The 16611-nt window shown below is 33.6% G+C and overlaps 1 protein-coding gene across 3 annotated transcripts in view; it reads right to left on the minus strand.

Annotated features, from left to right (window-relative positions):
- ATRNL1 (attractin like 1) overlaps positions 1-16611 on the minus strand; it is a 742727-nt gene that overhangs the window by 485003 nt on the left and 241113 nt on the right. For all 3 annotated transcript variants that reach the window (XM_033841823.2, XM_073793921.1, XM_073793922.1), the window contains exons 23-24: positions 16347-16425; positions 14203-14360 (exon numbers count right to left, since the gene is read on the minus strand). In XM_033841823.2, the coding sequence (XP_033697714.1) occupies positions 14203-14360; positions 16347-16425 (237 nt within the window). The remainder of the gene's footprint in view (positions 1-14202; positions 14361-16346; positions 16426-16611) is intronic.

Below are 16611 nucleotides of genomic sequence, written 5' to 3' on the forward strand. Positions count from 1 at the left end.
AATGGTGCTGAGGAGGGAGAAATGGTGATCACCTATCTACTGCTTATTGCAATATTTACTGTAGTATAGGCATGGTTCTATTTTACATAATTATGTCATTTAATCATAATGATAACCCTATAATGTAAGCACTACTGTCTTCATTTTATAGATGAGGTAACTAAAGCTAAGATAATGGAATAATTTAACTGAGGTCACAAATGGGGGACAGACAGATTTAACAGAAATCAGAGAAAAGTAGTTCAGAATAAAAGAAGTCGGTGAGAAATGCTACAAAGAACTGAATAGCATTAGGATTAACAAGTATCCATTGGCATGGTAACTACGACATTATTACTGACAAGCTGACAGGTATAGTTTAAAGCTGTTTTGCTACATACTAGCGGTCTGATTTTCAAAATACATGACATAATACAAATAAATGGTAGCAGCATGTCATTATAGCGATTGAAAAATGTGGAAATTTTCTGGAATTCTAGAATTGGTTTCCAATCGTACTTACAGTCTGTTTTCTGCTCTCTTTCACTACAAATGTGTATATATAAAGGAATTTGTGCTCCTGTGAATGGTAAAGATGCCATCAATTTCTTCTTAATATTATCCTTTTTTTGTTGTTATGGCAGTGTCCCAATATTAGTTCAGTATTCAAAATCTTAGCAGTATTATACGGATCAGTCCCACATGTGTGCTGCCTAGTTGGCAGTATGAGACCTGGGCAGATGTCTACCTAGCCTGTAATAGGTATCTTTGGTATCCTACTTCTCAAAGACTTTGGTATCCTAATTAGGATCAGTTCCATTCACTAACAGGTCAGGGGTGAACCAAGAAGTTAATAAGCAGCTTTATGGGACCGATCATCTGAATTCTTACCTTCTGCTCTTTCCTCATACTTTCTGGTTACCTGGAAACCTCCTTTATAGTCCACTGGCCATAAGCTGTCCATCTCTGCAATTGTGCAATGGTGGCAGGAAAACAAAAGAGGGCAAATAAAACAGTGGGGTTTAGCCCCACCCTCTGGGAGTTGTGTCTCTATCAGAGAAGAAGGCTCCCTGCCCTCAGAGTTGGGACTTTGCAGCTTCTCATTCCCAGTGGCTTTTGTAGCCACTACCACATGACCATTGAACTGCCTGACTACTGAGGCCCAGGAAAGTGGAGAAAAAGGAGAGAAAAAAAATGGTGCGTATTTCCCATCCTCCCTGAACTTTACGAGTTCCCTTTTCCACTCTTTAGGCCAAAAGTAGAGAGTTTCTTCATCTCACTCTTTCTGCACCACAGTGCTCACTTCTGGGTCTGGGGCCAGCGAATTCAATGGGAAAAAATGTTAATCTCAACACCAGTTCAGTGGTACTTTGAATTCTAGTATTTTTTCCCAATCTGCCTCCTGATAATTACTTTCAGAGACCTCAAATTGCTATATCATGCATTCTGTCAAGATTTTTTTGGTTGTGTTCAGTGAGAGGTCAACATGTGTTTACTACTCCATCTTACCTCTTATGTGGAATAGGAATGCTTCCAAGGACTAGTCCAACAAATAGTCTTTTATTAGTTTTTATTAAAAGTTCATGTGTACTTCAGAAATATGTCAATTCTGTCATCCTTGGATGCTATATTATCTCTTTCTCTCATGTATATACACACACAATTATATCTATTGTGCTGCATCAATCTTCTTTTATTTTAGTGATACAAAGATATTTTATTCCTCCTTATTCTATTAGCAAATGAGAGTTAAAAGTGGGTTAAAGCAGGGGCGTCCCTAACCCCGGGGCCATGGACCAGTATCGGTCCGTGGCCTGTTAGGAACCTGGCCGCACAGCAGGAGGTGAGCGGCAGGCTAGCAAGCAAAGCTTCATCTGTATTTACAGCCGCTCCCTATCGCCTGAGCTCTGCCTCCTGTCAGATCAGTGGCGGCATTAGATTCTCACAGGAGCAAGAACCCTACTGTGAACTGCGCATGCGAGGGATCTAGGTTGCGCGCTCCTTATGAGAATCTAACGCCTGATGATCTGAGGTGGAGCTGAGGCGGTGATGCTAGCACTGGGGAGTGGCTGCAAATACAGATTACAATAGCAGAGAGGTTTGACTGCACAAAGACCATAATACATCAACTGCTTGCAGACTCATATCAAAACCCTATCAGTGAGTGGCGAGTGACAATTAGGCTGCATCTGTTGTCAGGCTTTATAGTGGCAAGCGAGTTGATGTACTTCAATTGCACAGCTGCATCTGGTGTCAGGCTTTAAGTCAGAATCCAATACTTATTTTATTCTGCTCGTAGCCCGCCCATTATTTTATTTACCACTTCTGTCCGCGCCTCTTTCCCATACTGTGCACTTGTCTCAGTCACAGTTTTGGGAAGCCCACAAGCTAACCCTAGCCAAAATGAGTAAAAAACAAATGTCGCTGGAGAGCTTCTTTGAAAAGGGGAAAAGACCCAATGATGAGACAGCAGAAGACTCTGGCTGCCAACAAAAAGGAAGCTGCATTTAAAAGAAAACACCAAGAGTCCTACTTAAATTACTGGTTCACTGCAACAGGTGACTGACATTCTCCAAGCCTGCTTTGTAAAATATGTGGCGACCGGCTATCCAACGAAGCAATGAAACCTTCAAAACTGCTTTGCCACATGGACCAAGCACCCCGCATTAAAAGACAAGCCTTTGGAGTTTTTCAAAAGAAAAACATGTGAACACAAAGAACAGAAGCAATTATCGAAGGCCACCACTTCATCAAATGTGTCTGCACTAAGAGCATCATTCTTAGTGGCTAATCGCATTGCTAAAGCTAAGAAGCCCTTTACTACTGGTGAAGAGTTGAGCCTGCCTGCTGCTAAGGACATTTGTCATGAACTTTTAGGAGAGGTTGCAGAAAATAGCAAATCAATCAAAGGTACACACTTCTAGAGAATCAGGTAATCTCTCAGAGAATTGCTAAACAGCACCTACCATAATACTGTTAAGTTAGATGGGAATCACTTTTGCCTAATTCAAAATTTTAGACAATTTTCTAAAACCACCTCCCTTCAAATCATAAATACTCTTCAAAAGGTATTCTTCAGTCCCCCAAGAAGGTGATTTCACGGTGTTTTCGCCTAATTCATACACATGGGTGTAGCAACAGCAAGAATTGTTAATCAACATACATACAGTCTCCTTGTACGCTTGCCAACAAATCTAAAGCCACTTGGTATTAAGCCACTAAGTCAAGAAAGTTAATTTCTGTCTTGAGGTTCCTTAAGGTATCTAGGACTGGGTATTCAATAGCTTCTATTTTCATGAAGATTTTTTATCCGATCTTACTTTTTCTTCTGTTCTGAGGCTAGAAACCAAATCTAAGCAATCTGTCTCCGCCAATTCTGTCTTCAGAGCCTAACAAGTTAGTGAATTATTCTTCCTCCAAAGTCCCCCAAATCTGCTAAGGATCCAGATCTTCCAGGAAATTACCCTGACAACTGCATGTAAGACTGGGACACTAAAAGCCATAGAACAGTTACCAGACAAGTCTTCTAGAAGGCTGTTTAGGTAATGATTGCACATATTAATACAACGCTTTTTCCTTAGTAGTGGGCTTATTATATCTGACTAAAGTTATTCTCAAATTTAACACACAAGGGAATGCTTTAATTGGACAATCTGTTGTCCAATTATATTCTGGAAAAAATGAGGACACATACGTATTAAAACTATGCAAATAGGGCTTCCCTGGTAGTGCAGTGGTTGAGAGTTCGCCTGCCGATGCAGGGGACACGGGTTCGTGCCCCGGTCCGGGAAGATCCCACATGCCGCGGAGCGGCTGGGCCCGTGAGCCATGGCCGCTGAGCCTGTGTGTCTGGAGCCTGTGCTCCGCAACAGGAGAGGCCACAACAGTGAGAGGCCCGCATACCACAAAAAAAAAAAAAAAAAAGAAAAACTATGCAAATAACCACATTGATATAAAAGTAAAGAGACTTCCACTCTTTAAAAAAAAAAAAGCATGTATTCCCGAATTCCGTAGGATCACTGAGAGCAAGATATCATTCAGAGTGTTTTATTTATTTGGCATTAGCAAAGATCAAGAAGAAAGAGAAAGGCCTTCATCGTATTATCTATCAGAAAAGAGAATATTAAAAATGATACCACAATATTTCCACCCAAAATCCCATCCACAATTAAAATTTTCTCATTAGTTCATGTAGCCCTATGTATTTAAGTATTATTCCATTGGACTGTGAAACAGCAATCTGTTTTCATTAACTTCACACATTTTGAAGCTACATTTTGGGCACATACAGATTCAGGATTGTGCCATCTTTCCAGTGTATCTGCTACCTCTTTATCATTGTGAAACATACCTCTTTAACTCTAGTAATGACTCTTGCTTGAAAGTTTACTTTGTGTGATCAATAGTTTTCTTTTGGTTAAGTTTGTATAGCATACTTTTGGTATGCTTCTACTTTCAACCATTTTGAATCATTATATCTAAAGTTTGTCTCCTTTAAGTATCAGGTTTTATTCAATCCTGTATGACAGTTTTAGGCTTTTACTTGGTACATTTAGACTACTTAAATTTAATGTAATTACTGATATAGCTAGGTTATACTTCTCTTCTTACTATGTAATTTTTATTTGAACCACCTTTGTTATACACCATTTTTCTCTTTTCATACCTTGCTGTGAGCTCATAAAATATTTCTATTTGTCAATTCAACTTCTCAGTCAACTTATTTCATTCTTTCCTTTCTTCTTCTTTAGATTTACCCTAGAAGTCATAACAACTAGAGACTCTTAAGATTTATTACTTTTACCATTTCACTGATATTGCTAGCACCACAGACTACTTTAGTTCTACTTACCCCATTGCTCTTTGCATTACTTTCATCATCTATTTGTTGTTCTACAGAAATTTAAACTCCATGAGCTATTTTTTAATCCAGTATTCATTTAAATTTACCAATTCTGTTATTCTTCATTTCCTCTCATGTTTCAATGTTTATATCTGAGATCATTTTAAAACTTTCCTCTGCTTAAAGTCCTCTCTGTAGTATTTCTTTTGGCTCCAATCTAATGTCAGTAAAATCCTTCAGATTTTTTTGTTGTTGGAAAATGTACTTATCTGACCTTGATTTGGAAAATGTGTTTGTTGTTTATAGTTGACAGATATTTTCCGTCAGCACATTTTCTCCCCGCTAGTGGTTTCCATTGAGAAGTCACTTGTTGGTCCTGGGACAAGTAGGCTAGTCTAAGCGTGAAATTCTCATGGAGATGGCAGGAAGGCAAACGGAAACATGCAAATCCTCTTAGGTTTTAGGCTCAAAACCTGCATATCCACACTACTGCCTCATTAAATTCTTCTCCATCTTCCAAAGCTCTTATTATCCCACACCACCACCCCAATCATTCTACACCATCACTTTTCTATCATACAATCTGGTTTCCAGCGATTAAAAAAATCTGTTTGCTCCCTGATGAAAATTCTTTCATTAAACTTTGAAAACCCATCTCTCTTGCCTAGAATTCCCTCTCATACATCTGGTCCATGAACTCCTATTCATCCTTCAAAATCTTGCTTCAATATAACTCTCTCCAAGATACTTCCCTGCTTCAATATCACCTCTGTAACATTAATAAAGGTGGATCTAAAATTTAGACTCTCCAGTTCGCAAATACCATTCACATTGATGTTAGCCACAGTGAATAGCTCAGATAACATTTTATGACTGAAACAAAACCAAAATATGTCCCTGAAATTTTATATAAAGGCTCTAGGAGAAAGTCTTTTCCCTTTTCTGTCCGGGATGACTAAATTAGGATTCTATAAACCCAACTAAAATAGAATAGAATACAGTCAACATACTTTGTGAAACAGAACCTACAAACAGAGAGGGAATAATTACATTAGCCAATTCAAAAATTATTTACATAACACAGTATAAAGAATGTCAAGGGACGCAGTTTTAGGTAAGATGGTCGTAAGAGGAGACAGAGTTCCTGAAGTTCCCAGAGACATTTCCTTTGGATACTCTGTTTTTCTAAGCCTGTAATATCCCTTGTGTTACTTCAAAGCTAATTTAAAGTTGGATTTCTTTACCTACAACTGAAAGAATGCTGATTAACATATTTTATGAGCTACTTGAGGGCAGAAACTACTTTGTGTACCATTTTATCCCCTTGCAAAGTACCCTGTGTGTGACTGAAATTTAAGAAATATCTGCTGGAGAGTGTAGCCAAAAATTTATATAAATGTTCAATATCCACCCCACTTCCATAGGAAGCACGACTTTATATTAGCCTTTGACTGAATAAATACAGAATTAAATACTAAGTAAATAACAATCATTACCATTCCTTTTTATTTTGTTAGTTTCCTACAGAAATTTATCAAGTTCTATTATCATGCTAGTAAGTTTCATCCTATTAATAGCAATATTAGACCCAAATTGGATCAAGCCAAATGAAATATTTTTCTACTTTCTTACATATCAGTAAAAACTTCTCCTAATTCATCTAATACTTTTTAAATTGATCTGTTAAATCTGTTCAAACATATATGGGAACATTGTAACTGAAAGTAGTCAAAAGAACTGAATAGGAAAAAGTACCACATAAAAGTATGAAAATACTATTGACATTAATTAAAGCAAAATCTATGTGAAATGTTTGGCTTACAAAAAGGATATGATACAAAGATGTTTTGTTATGCAAACAACAAATAATTAAATAACTCTTCATACATTTTTTATGCTATAGCATATAAAAAAGAATTAAATTACAAGTAGAAAGTTCTAAAGTAACTTGAAGTATTTTCTTTCAGCTGTACACACAAAGTGCTCTCCCTGTGTAACAAGTCTACTGAAGCAAATATTTTATAAAAGTAAAAATGATCATAAAAGTTAAATGTTAAGTTTTATCAGAAACCATTTTTGCTTGTTTGAAGCATCACTGATATAACTTTGTGAAAAGAAAAGAGTGATTTTTATCTTTGGACAGAGGATTCTTGGTACCTCATGGTCTGATGGATATTTTTCAACAGGAATTGGGTTTTTTGTATTTTTTAATTTCAGCTACTTTTCAAAATAACTGCCTCCATAGAGTGTAGTTTGTAAATATTTATGAACAATTTCATCTATGGATTGTAAACTTTCTCATAATTTGCAGCTTCTTGGAATTTGCAATAGTGTGTGCTGAGGAAATCTAAAATATATAGACATATGTCTACAAACTGCCATTTATCTGAAAAGTACTTGAAAACTTAAATACAAGCTATTAATTAAAACAATTTACAAGTAAAAGCATAAAACACATACATAGTAACAGTCCCATCCTTCAGCAGAACAAATTTATGGCTACCATATTAATCCAGTTACCATTCAGACTCAAAATTAAATGTAGGATTTCTACTTCCTTCCAAAATGGAGTGACAGGGAATGGATTTATCCTCCTGCCAAAACAACTAGTAAAGCAGACAAAATGTATGCAACACTGGTTGGATATCAGGTATTGGATATCAAGCAATGCAGGACAATGATCCCTGAGTAGAGAAATAATGAGGTAAGCCTTCTAATGCCACAGATGATTGTGGATTTAAGGCTGGATCAAAAGGAGAGTGAACACAGGTGCAGTCCAAGGTGTAGCCAAGGTGGCTACAGTGTACAAGACAGTATACTGGAGAAGACAGAACTGCCCAGAGTCCCTGCGAGTCTTCAGGCGAATACTACTTACTGGTGAAGAAACTATCCAAGGCTGGAGAAAGAACCATATGAAAGGAGCAGAGAGAAGAATCCTCAAAACTCACATAGGGTTGGGAACAGCTCATGGTCCAACCAGTCAGAGGTGGATAACCTGTAATTCATGTCTCACAAAGTAGAGTACCCAGAAGGGCAGTACCTCAGGAATGGAAAGATTAACCCTAGATTAAATTATGCTTTGTTCCTGCCGATCAAAGCACAAAAATAAGCCTTGAAAAGACCAAATTTTTCCAAGTAAATTAACTCCACTGCAGAAAAAAGCTAAAGCTTATCTATCAAAATTAATAAATATCTAGAACCCGAAAAGGTAAAACGCAGAATGTCTGGCATCCAATCAAAATGTGACTCATAAGGAAAGGCAAAATAAAACAATAGGAAAAAAAACTCAGAAATGACACAAATGATAGAATGTGCAGACAAGGACATTGAAAGAGTTATAGTAACTGTAATTCCATATGTTCAAGATGGCAGAAAATCGATGGACCATGTTAAATAGAAACACTTTTTCTAAAAACCTTATCAAAATTCTAGAAATAAAAAATATAATGTCTGAGATGAAAAATACACTGGATGAGATTAATATGAGATTGGATAATACAGAAGAAAAGATTAATGAACTTGAAGATATAAGTACCAAAAATATCCAAAGTGAAACACAGAGAGAAAAGAAAAGAATGAATAAAAACCAAGAACAGAGCATTAGTGGGCAAAGGAACAATTTCAAGCAGTTTAATATACATACAATTGAATTCCTAAAGAAGAAGAGAGAAGTGGGAAAAAAACAGAAATAATGGCTGAATATTTTCTAAATTTTGTGAAAACTATAATTTTATGAATTTATGAAGGTCAGTAAAACCCATGCACAAGAAACAAAAAACCCCACACCTATACACATCATAATCAAATTGGCCAAAATCAGTGATAAACAGAAAAAAATTTTTAATGCAGAAAGAGGAAAATGAGCCATTACGTACAAAGGAACAGTAAGGTTAAACACATTTCTCATTAGAAACAACAGAAACCAAAGGACTGTATACAGAAACAGCTTTAATTAAAGGAAAAATCTACAATTTAAAATTCTTTAACACCCCCCCAAAAAAAAGTGAAATAAAGATTTTTTCAGAAATACAGCCAGATATAATGCATTGTCAGCAGATCTGCACTAAAGTGTTAAAGGACGTCCCTTAGGCAGTAGGAAAATGATACTACATAGTACACACTGCTATATTTAAAACAGATAACCCACAAGGACCTACTGTATAGCAAGGCGAACGCTATGTTATTCTGTAATAACCTAAATGGGGAAAGAATTTGAAAAAGAATAGATAAATATATATGTATAACTGAATCACTTTGCTGTAGACCTGAAACTAACAGAACATTGTTAATCAACTATGCTCCAATATAAAATAAAAATTAAAGAAAAAAGAAATTTGGATTTACAAAAAAGAAAAAGAAATGATGAATATTGGAAACAGTAAATATGTAGGTAAAAGAGAAGATGTTTTCTTATTTTTAATACCTTTAAATAAAACTATCAAAAATAGTAAAAGCGTAGTGTGAATTTTATAATACATGAAGCAGTAAAATATATTCAACAATGGCACGAAGGTCGGGGGAAGGAAATGAAAGTACACTTTTTAAGGTTAATACACAAAAAATGAGTGATGTAATATCTCTTATAGACAATGAGAAGTTTAAGATGTATATGATAAACTATAAAATAATCACTAAAATACCACAACAGAGTTGTAGCTAATAAGCCAACAAAAAGGATAAAATTAAATCATGAAAAATGCTGAATTAAAAAAATATGGCAGAAAAAAGGAAAGAACGAGCAATGAACAAATAAGAAAAATAGAAAACAAATAGCAAGATGTTAGATTTAAACCCAAAGACATACAGTAATACCTCAAAGATACTGTAGGTTCAGTTCCAGACCACTGCAATAAAGCAAATATTGCAATAAAGCATTTCACATAACGTTTTTGGTTTCCCAGTGCATATAAAAATTATATTTGTAAAAAAAAACTATATTTGTACTATACTATAGTCTGTTAAGTGTGCAATAGCATTATATCTAAAAAAATGTATTGTGTTGGCCAAAAAGTTCATTTGGTTAATGAATATGTTGCTAGATAAAGTTCTTGATGAAAATGAAAAATGTGTCTTTTATTTTTACTTAAAACCAAATGAACTTTTTGGCCAACACAATACATACTTAAATTTAAAAATTCTTTATTGTTGAAAATGCTAACCATCATCTGAGCCTTCACTGAGTCCTAGTAGTAACATCAAAGATCACTGATCACAGATCACCAAAACAAATATAATAATAGCAAAAAAGTTTGAAATATCATGAGAATTACCAAAATGAGACACAGGGACACAAAGTGAGCAGACGTTTTGGAAAAATGGTGCCTATAGACCTGCTCAACTCAGGGTTGGCACAAACCTTCAATTTGTAAGAAATGTAGTATCTGCAAACTGCAATTAAGGAAAGCTCAATAAAATGAGGTATGCCTGTAAATATATATACGTTACACGTACATGATTTAGGATTGGATGAAAAAGACAATTATATGCTACCTAAAATAAATCCACTTTAAATATAAAAGCACAAATAGGCTAAAGTAGAAGGATGAAAAGTAACATAGCATTCTAGCAGTAATTTTAAAAAGCTGGAGTGACTTTGCTATTAATTTTTGGCAAAATAAATTTTTACTTCTTGTAAATAAATTCTAAAGCAAAGAATGCTACCAGGAATATAGAAAGTAATTTCCTAACAATAAAGAGGTCAAGTCACCAATTCATCAAGAACACATAAAAACCCTAAACATTTATCCATCTAAGTAAGAGAGCTTCAAAATACATGATGTAGAAATTGCTAGAACTACAAGAACAAATAAACTAACCTACAGTAACAGTCAGAGATTTCGACGCTCATTTTTCAAATTGACAGGGCATCAATGTGGACACTAGACGACTTGAAAAAGCGATCAACCAACCTGCCCTAATTGACATTTGTACAAGACTTCACCCAAGAAGAGGAGAACACACCTCTTTTGCAACTGTCCAAGGAATATTTACCAAAATAGATTCATATCTGGGTGCTATGGTCTTCGAAAGGTGATTAGGTAGGTCGTGAGGGTAGATTGCTCATGAATGGGATTAGTGCTCCTATAAAAGCAGTCCCACAGAGCTCCCCACCCTCTTCCATCATGTGAGGACACAGCAAGAGGGCACAGGCTATAAACCAGGAAAAGGGCCATCACCAAAACCTGACCATTCTGGTGCCTTGACCTTGGACTTCCCAGCCTCCAGAACGGTAAGCAATGAATTTCTGTTGTTTATAAGCTACCCAGTCAATAGTATGTTTTCATAGCAGCCCAAATGGACGAAGACACTAGGTTTATTCATTTTCTATTGCTGTAGTAACCAATTAACACAGTGTGAGTGGCCTAAGACAATTCATATTTACTGTCTTATAGTTCTGTATGTCAGAAATCTGATAGAGGTTTCAGTGGACTAAAATCAAGGTGTCAGCAAGGCTGCATTTCTTTTTAGAGGTTCTAGTGAAGAATCTGTTTCCTCAACTTTTGCAGCTTCTAGAGTCTATATTCCTTGGCTCGAGCCCCCTTCCTCCATATTCAAAACCAGTAATGTTGCTTCCCTCTGACCATTCTTCTGTAGGCACATCACCCTCTGACCCTGACCTCAGCCAAAAATGGTTACATTAAGATTCATGTAGTTAGGTTGGTCCACCCCAGTAACTCAGAGTAATCATCTTAATGTCCTAAACTTAATCACATCTTCAAAGTCCTCTTCGTCCATGTAAGATAATATACCCACAGGTACCAGAGATTAGGACGTGGTAACCTTTGTGGAGCCATTATTCTGCCAAAAACACTGGACCATAAGTCTCAATAAATTTTTAAAATTCAAATCAAAAAAAAATCAAATCATTCAAAATATATTCTGCGACTACACTGGAATTAAATTAGAGATAAGTGACAGAAGCATTTCTAGAAATTCTCTAAATAGTTGGAAATAAAATATCCCACTTTTAAATACCCCACTGATCAAGGAGGAAATCAAAAAAGGAAATTAGAAAGCATTCACCTTAAGACATCAGAAAAAGAAGAGCAAATTAATGTCAAGGAAGCAAAAGAAAGGGAGTAATTAGAGAGAAGAAATTAATGAAATAAAAAATAGAAAAATAAATGAAATTGATAACTCTCTAAGCAGACTGACCAAGAAAAGAAAAAAGGAGAGGGGAAACTAATTATCAATACCAGGAATTAGATGACATCAGTGGATGATATGTGAATATTGTTAAAAATCTTTTGCCAATAAATTCTACAAATTAGATAAAATAGGAAAGACACAACTGAGAGACACAAACGGACAGAGCTCGCTCAAGAAAAAATAGATAACCAGAAAAGCTCTCAATCTATTAAGGAAATTAAAGTTGTAGTTAAAACATTCCCATAAAGAAAATCACAAGTTCAAATTCATTCAATGTTGAATTCTACCACAAATTTAAGAAGGAAATAATATGGATTCTATATCAATTCTTTCAGAAAATTACACAGGAAGGAATACTTCCCAATTTATTTTATAAGGCCAGCAGTACCATGCTACAAAGTCAACAAGATTATAATAACAGAAAATTACAAACTAACATGCCTCATAAACGTAGGTACAGAAATTCTTAAAATTTTAACAAATCAAATGCAACAATATATTAAAGGTATAATACAAAATGACTAAGTGGAGTTTACCCTTGATTAGTAAGGATGGTTAAACATTCAAAAATCAATGTAATTCAATTCTATTAGCAAATAGATCTCAATTCAAATAATTTTACTATTTTACGTTTAAAAATGGAAAGTTTATTACAGTTCTGTAAACAAACACACATACTCATCTGCCTTAATATAACATATCCCATAGGACTAATGTGATGATAAGACTAAGAACTGGGCTCTACCTATCTTGACCATCACGGTTATTTTCCACATTTTATTATTTTGGGAGAGTGGGATATTTTAACTTCATTATTCAAATTCTGGTTTGGCTTCCAGAATATATTACTAGTGTGATCTCAAAAGAAAATCCAATTTAGAAAGTTAATTTCTAACCATTAAATATTCATGAACATTCTAAAGTAACTGTGTAATTTGCTTAAAAATAGAATTAGATAGCCATGAAATAAAGGGCAGGAAACAATAAAAAAAGTAACAATTCTTTCAATTTTAATTACTATTTAATAAGCTCAAGGATGAGCCCTTTTGTTACCTTCAATCATAATCTGAATAAAACAAGTGAAATCCGATTAACATTTCTATATAAATCTTAGAAAATGAAATGATATATCCAGCATCCTCAAAGTCAAAATTCTAAAAACCTACAAGGAAATATTTCTGGCATTCTTTTTTTACTATATTAGCATCTAATTCAATCACAATGAAGAAGCAACTTTATCAAATTAATTTCTATTACTATTTACTGAGTAGTAATTTGTACTAATATTTCTTGAACAGGTAAGTAATTTCCTTAACTTAGACATGGAATCAACCTTACAATAAGAATTTTTCCAGCAAATAAGTGATTTTTACAAATCACTCAGTCCTCTCACAAATCACACAGAAATTAATATAAATAAAACATGCAAAATTTTCTATATAAAAGAAGAGTAAATGATCTGTAATTTTTTAAAGATTATAAAACATAATGGCTCAGCACAGAGCTTGGCACACGTGAGCTATTTAGTAAACTAATTTGAATTCATTCTAATCAAACAGTCATAAAAGGATGAATAAATAAATCCCAACATTAAAACATAGACTTTTTCTTTTATAAAAGCGTAAATTAAGTATGACCTTGACTATTTCAACATAGAAAGAACATCCTAAATGTTCCTAGCAATAAATCAAAAGCCTTTAGCAGCCTATCACTAAACACAATAAAAATGAAATATACAACATATATAGAGTAGATAAGGAAATCAATAGTGAAAGGTAGTGAGCCTTAAAGAATTAACTATTAGGTACTGCTAATCCTAAATTTTTAATGAATGTTTGAATTATGTTCAGTATATAATAAAGATTACTAAACACAGCAAATGATTTCAAGTTCGACTGTAAGAAAAGAATATCTATTTGACCCTCAAAGAATAAAATTAATCAGAAAATACAAACAATGTAGTTATTTCAAGTTTTGATGCATTTTTAAAGAATATAATCTCAATGAAAATTAGTACATTCTTTGGTTAATTCAATATTATTTGTGTAAACGTTTTTTACGAAGACATTCATCATCACAGACATTCACTGTATCCTTTGTATGGAGGGTCAATACTTGTTTTCATATTGCTCAAAATATACAAATCTTTATCACCTCTTTGAACAAAAACAGCATTCTTTTTGTAATGAAAATACTCAGTGGTCATTAGATTAAATACTATTAACACTTACCTGTATTTTAATGGGCCATGAAAAGTTGCTGACGTACACATAGAAAGTAATGTTTGGATTGCTTCTAAAGTTAAATTTTTCATAGGAAAAACTATCTCTGTATTCTTTTATATTAGTCTTGGAAACTATAGGAGTCTCCTCCCCAGATATTGTTCCAGCTAAAATGTAAATAATAATAACAAATTTAAATAATTAATATTAGGAAACAGGTATCTTTATTAACATAATATATACATATATATGATATTTACTTAATTTTTGTAACTATACTTATAAGAACATAACTATCCAAATAAAGTCATGTTTTACAACTTAGAATGATGAAGAAAAAAGAAAATGAGATTTGTCATACATATTGATATAATGGAAACAGATTTAGTATAAAAATTATTTTTTACAATGATTAAGTGATACACTGATTAAGTGCTACGTACTAGGCACTGGCTTAGAGACTTTATATTCTATTCTAAAAATAAATTTATCCCAGAGATATTCCAGCTCTGTTTTTCAAACTGAAAACTGAGCCTCAGAAAGATTAAGACACTTGCCTTAAGTTTATAGCTACTGAACAGTAAAGTCCTTTTTGGAACTCAGGTATATAAGGCTTCAGAAACTGAGTTTTTTCTACTTCTCCACAGAGCCTTTCAAAACAAATTAGGACATATTTCACATGTCTCAATCCAATTTAAAAACGGAAAAGAAATCAAATTTTTTTGTTTACCACAAATTGAACCACCACTACTTTGAATAAATTGGGAGGATATAATTTAAAAAATGAGTTAAACGTTCAATTAGTTAAACACATATTGGGTACTCAATAAATATTTACTGAAATTAACCAAATGGAAGAAAGAATTTCCAACAATCTTACCAAGACCTCCACCTCAACAGTAAAAATAAATAGGATACTGAGCAACTGAATTAATTTCTAACTGATGACCTCTTCCAAAATAACCTTGGATGCTTTTTTAAAATGCAGATTTCCTGATGACATCTTCCAAACTGATAAATCAAAATTTCTGAGATTTGGTTCTGGGAATCTGAAGGTTACAAGTGATCTCTTGCATATTAAAACCACTGTTCTAAAGTGATTACACAGGTTTTATGTATTTATGTTGACAAATTTTAAAACTCTTGTAGAGTCAGTTTATTATTCAGAATTTCAAATTTACAGTACAAGTTATCATGAATTCTTATTAATGAAACTCACAGAGCCAAGATTTCACTATATGTTTGCACTATTGGAACAAAATATCTACATAATTGTCTAATCTTTTCCACTTTTACACATGTAATATAAAATCTGGAATTGCAAAGACCTCTTCACTCTTGACTTCTGTTTCCATTATTCTACATATTAAAATAGCATAATAACCTAATTTTAAGAAATCAAATATGGATTTCTAAGGATCCACATATTTTATTTAAAAAGCTTCCAGCACTTTTATGCAACAGTGTATCTTTTACATAGAAAGTAGAAAGCAATAGAATTTCCTAAAATGTAAATATAAAACGGTGAGAATACTTTTTCATAATACAGCATACAGATTTGTACTTCTTCTTAGTTATGTTCCTTAAAAGTTAACAATTTCAACTTATAAACCTTATTATGGAAGAACTATTAAGTGCAGGGGTTTTTTACCCTCTCTCAGCACCAAAGCTGACAAAGGTAGAGGGTAAGCTTAAAAATAATAGATAATTTGGTAATTTATCAGCATATACAGAAAAAATTCACTGTCTTATATCAATAGTAAAGTCAATAATTAAATTTATAGCTTCAATGGTGAATCAAGTAATTGAAATTTCAGCCTCTTTAGTCATTAAAGAAGTAATCTATCTTAATTAAAATCACAGGAATTCATAACACTGTCATAAAAAAATTAAGTAGTGTAAAATGTTGTTATCTACCTAATTTTAATTGAATTAGGGAGAAAGTTAACACTGTAATGAAGCTTTATTAATAATGCTACTTATTATTTTTACCTGAAACAGCAGGTATTATTATATGCATAATTATGGCATATAGTATATATATGCCATATAATATTTTTTAATTTCAATTATTTAAATTAACATAAAAGGTCATAGAACACCCTACGTATAGGAACAGAAGTGAAAGACACATGACAACAAAATTCTCTTACCTGTTGAACCAATTGACCATGTAATGTTGAGATTAAAGTTGTTTGATGCATTAATTGAAATATCCAAATTTTTGTTTGACTGCCAAGAAAGAAAATATTGTGGTTAAAAAAATCAAATTATACTAGATAGATATGTGTACTGTTTTAATTATGTCCATGCTATATTTCTCAAACTGTAAACATCATGTCAATACTCAAGTGAGAAAGTGTCGACGCCAATTACACTTTTTTAATGAAAAAATATAGGTGATAAATTCAAAGGTAT

This window comes from Tursiops truncatus, chromosome 16, assembly GCF_011762595.2.
Source record: "Tursiops truncatus isolate mTurTru1 chromosome 16, mTurTru1.mat.Y, whole genome shotgun sequence".
NCBI lineage: Eukaryota > Metazoa > Chordata > Mammalia > Artiodactyla > Delphinidae > Tursiops > Tursiops truncatus.